This window comes from Epinephelus moara, chromosome 10 (genome assembly GCF_006386435.1).
Source record: "Epinephelus moara isolate mb chromosome 10, YSFRI_EMoa_1.0, whole genome shotgun sequence".
Taxonomy (NCBI): domain Eukaryota; kingdom Metazoa; phylum Chordata; class Actinopteri; order Perciformes; family Serranidae; genus Epinephelus; species Epinephelus moara.
The window spans coordinates 2,857,690-2,859,433 of NC_065515.1; the positions used below are offsets into that span (position 1 = coordinate 2,857,690).

The 1,744-nt window shown below is 41.9% G+C and overlaps 1 protein-coding gene across 1 annotated transcript in view; it reads right to left on the bottom strand.

Moving 5' to 3' along the window:
- The window catches only part of ptbp1b (polypyrimidine tract binding protein 1b), a 17,616-nt gene extending 16,527 nt beyond the window's left edge, over nucleotides 1-1,089 (bottom strand). Inside the window, exon 1 of the mRNA XM_050055567.1 lies at nucleotides 932-1,089. Coding sequence (XP_049911524.1) covers nucleotides 932-1,034 — 103 coding nt within the window. The 5' untranslated portion in view covers nucleotides 1,035-1,089. The remainder of the gene's footprint in view (nucleotides 1-931) is intronic.
- Nucleotides 1,090-1,744: the final 655 nt, after the last annotated feature.

The window sequence follows — 1,744 nt, forward strand, 5'->3', positions numbered from 1 at the left end:
GTGTGATTATGTTACCTGTTGTTAAACTTAACGCTGGGTCACTGCTGACATCAGACTGCCTGTATTAAGATGTTTTAATAGTGGTTTCATTTCACAGCAGAGACAAAGAGAACTGAGGCTCAGGGCAAACACCAGGGTTACATGTCTGTTCATGGCGGCAGATGTGGGAGACGTGATGCTGCTCTGCAGGGCGCTTGATGTACATGTGGCTGCCATAAGGGAAGCTGAAGAGGGAGGGGCAGGGGCTCGACTCAGATGCAGCTGTCGGGCAAACAACACACTTTAAATTGAGAAATGATGCCATGGACCAAATATAAGAACTGAAATATTAAATTATTAAAAATAAATAGTCACAGCGCTCCATGTGTTCGCAGGTCGACAGGATGCACCTGTCCACAGTAATGATCACCTCCATATATGGTGGTCACTGGATAGTTATGGGCGGGGCTGTATGATAATTACTGACCAGTGGGAGCGCTGTCAGTTTATGATTGATTGACATTCATGAACAAACACACGTGACTACGAGTTTCCTGCGGCGTNGTCACTGGATAGTTATGGGCGGGGCTGTATGATAATTACTGACCAGTGGGAGCGCTGTCAGTTTATGATTGATTGACATTCATGAACAAACACACGTGACTACGAGTTTCCTGCGGCGTTCATGAATCCAGTGTAGGTTTATAGTACCAAGATTTTTTATGTGCAGATCTAAGCACACATTTACTGACACCTCATTACTGAGTCTTTTATGTTGTGGAATCTGTTGGTGTGTTTACAGATCTGTTTTATGTTATTGGAGAGTGTTTCATATTCACACATTACACATTTACACACAGATGTTCAATCTGCAAATACTGAGACAGATGTGTCTCCACAGATGGCACATGTGATACTGCAGATTATTAAAAACCAGACGAATATATCTGACCTGTGGTGCTCATGATATACGGGCCGTTGGAGACGCTGGAGAAAAGCTCGTCAGATCCTCTCTGAAAGACAACATCAGTTTTACCTCCGCTGTCACTGAACATCTTTACATGATCAATAATCAGACATGTTATCAAACCAGCAGTCAGGAAACGAAAAACAAACTGACAAGACACTTTGCTCTGAAGTGTGGGCGCTAATTAACCAGACGAATAATTAATGTCTTCACTGTTTGATCTGTAACATGTCAGAAAACAGAAAATAAAAACATCTTTAATCAGGTCTGACTTGTGCCGAGTCACTGAAGCCCTGAAAGGGGAGTTTTACGTTGTGCAGAGTTCACACACATTTTAATGGACTGAAGTTCAAAACTTTTCCATGACTTTTCAAGGACGCATCAGTTTTTCTTTTCCTCACTCACCTGGTGTTTTTTTAAACATATCAAACTTTATTCAGACAGAACATCAGACATGAAGGTGGAGACGGAACATGGAGAGAAACTGAGGATATGTGATGATAAACAAAACGTGGTGCACATGTTTGAGCGTCATTGCATCATCAGCTCCAGGAAACAAATTCACTGTTATGTTACATCATGTAGATGCTGATTACTGCAACTATTTCATTACACACAACAAAATTCCAGGACTTTTCCAGCAGTGTTTCCCATACATTCATTTATCTGTGGCGGTGCGCCACAAATAAATTATCTCCGCCACATATAGATTTTTCTGCTTTTGGCGCTACCTGTTCGACCTCGCTCATAAACACATTATAATGGGACTCGCTGTCTGTGAATGTAGCTTGTCGTTAC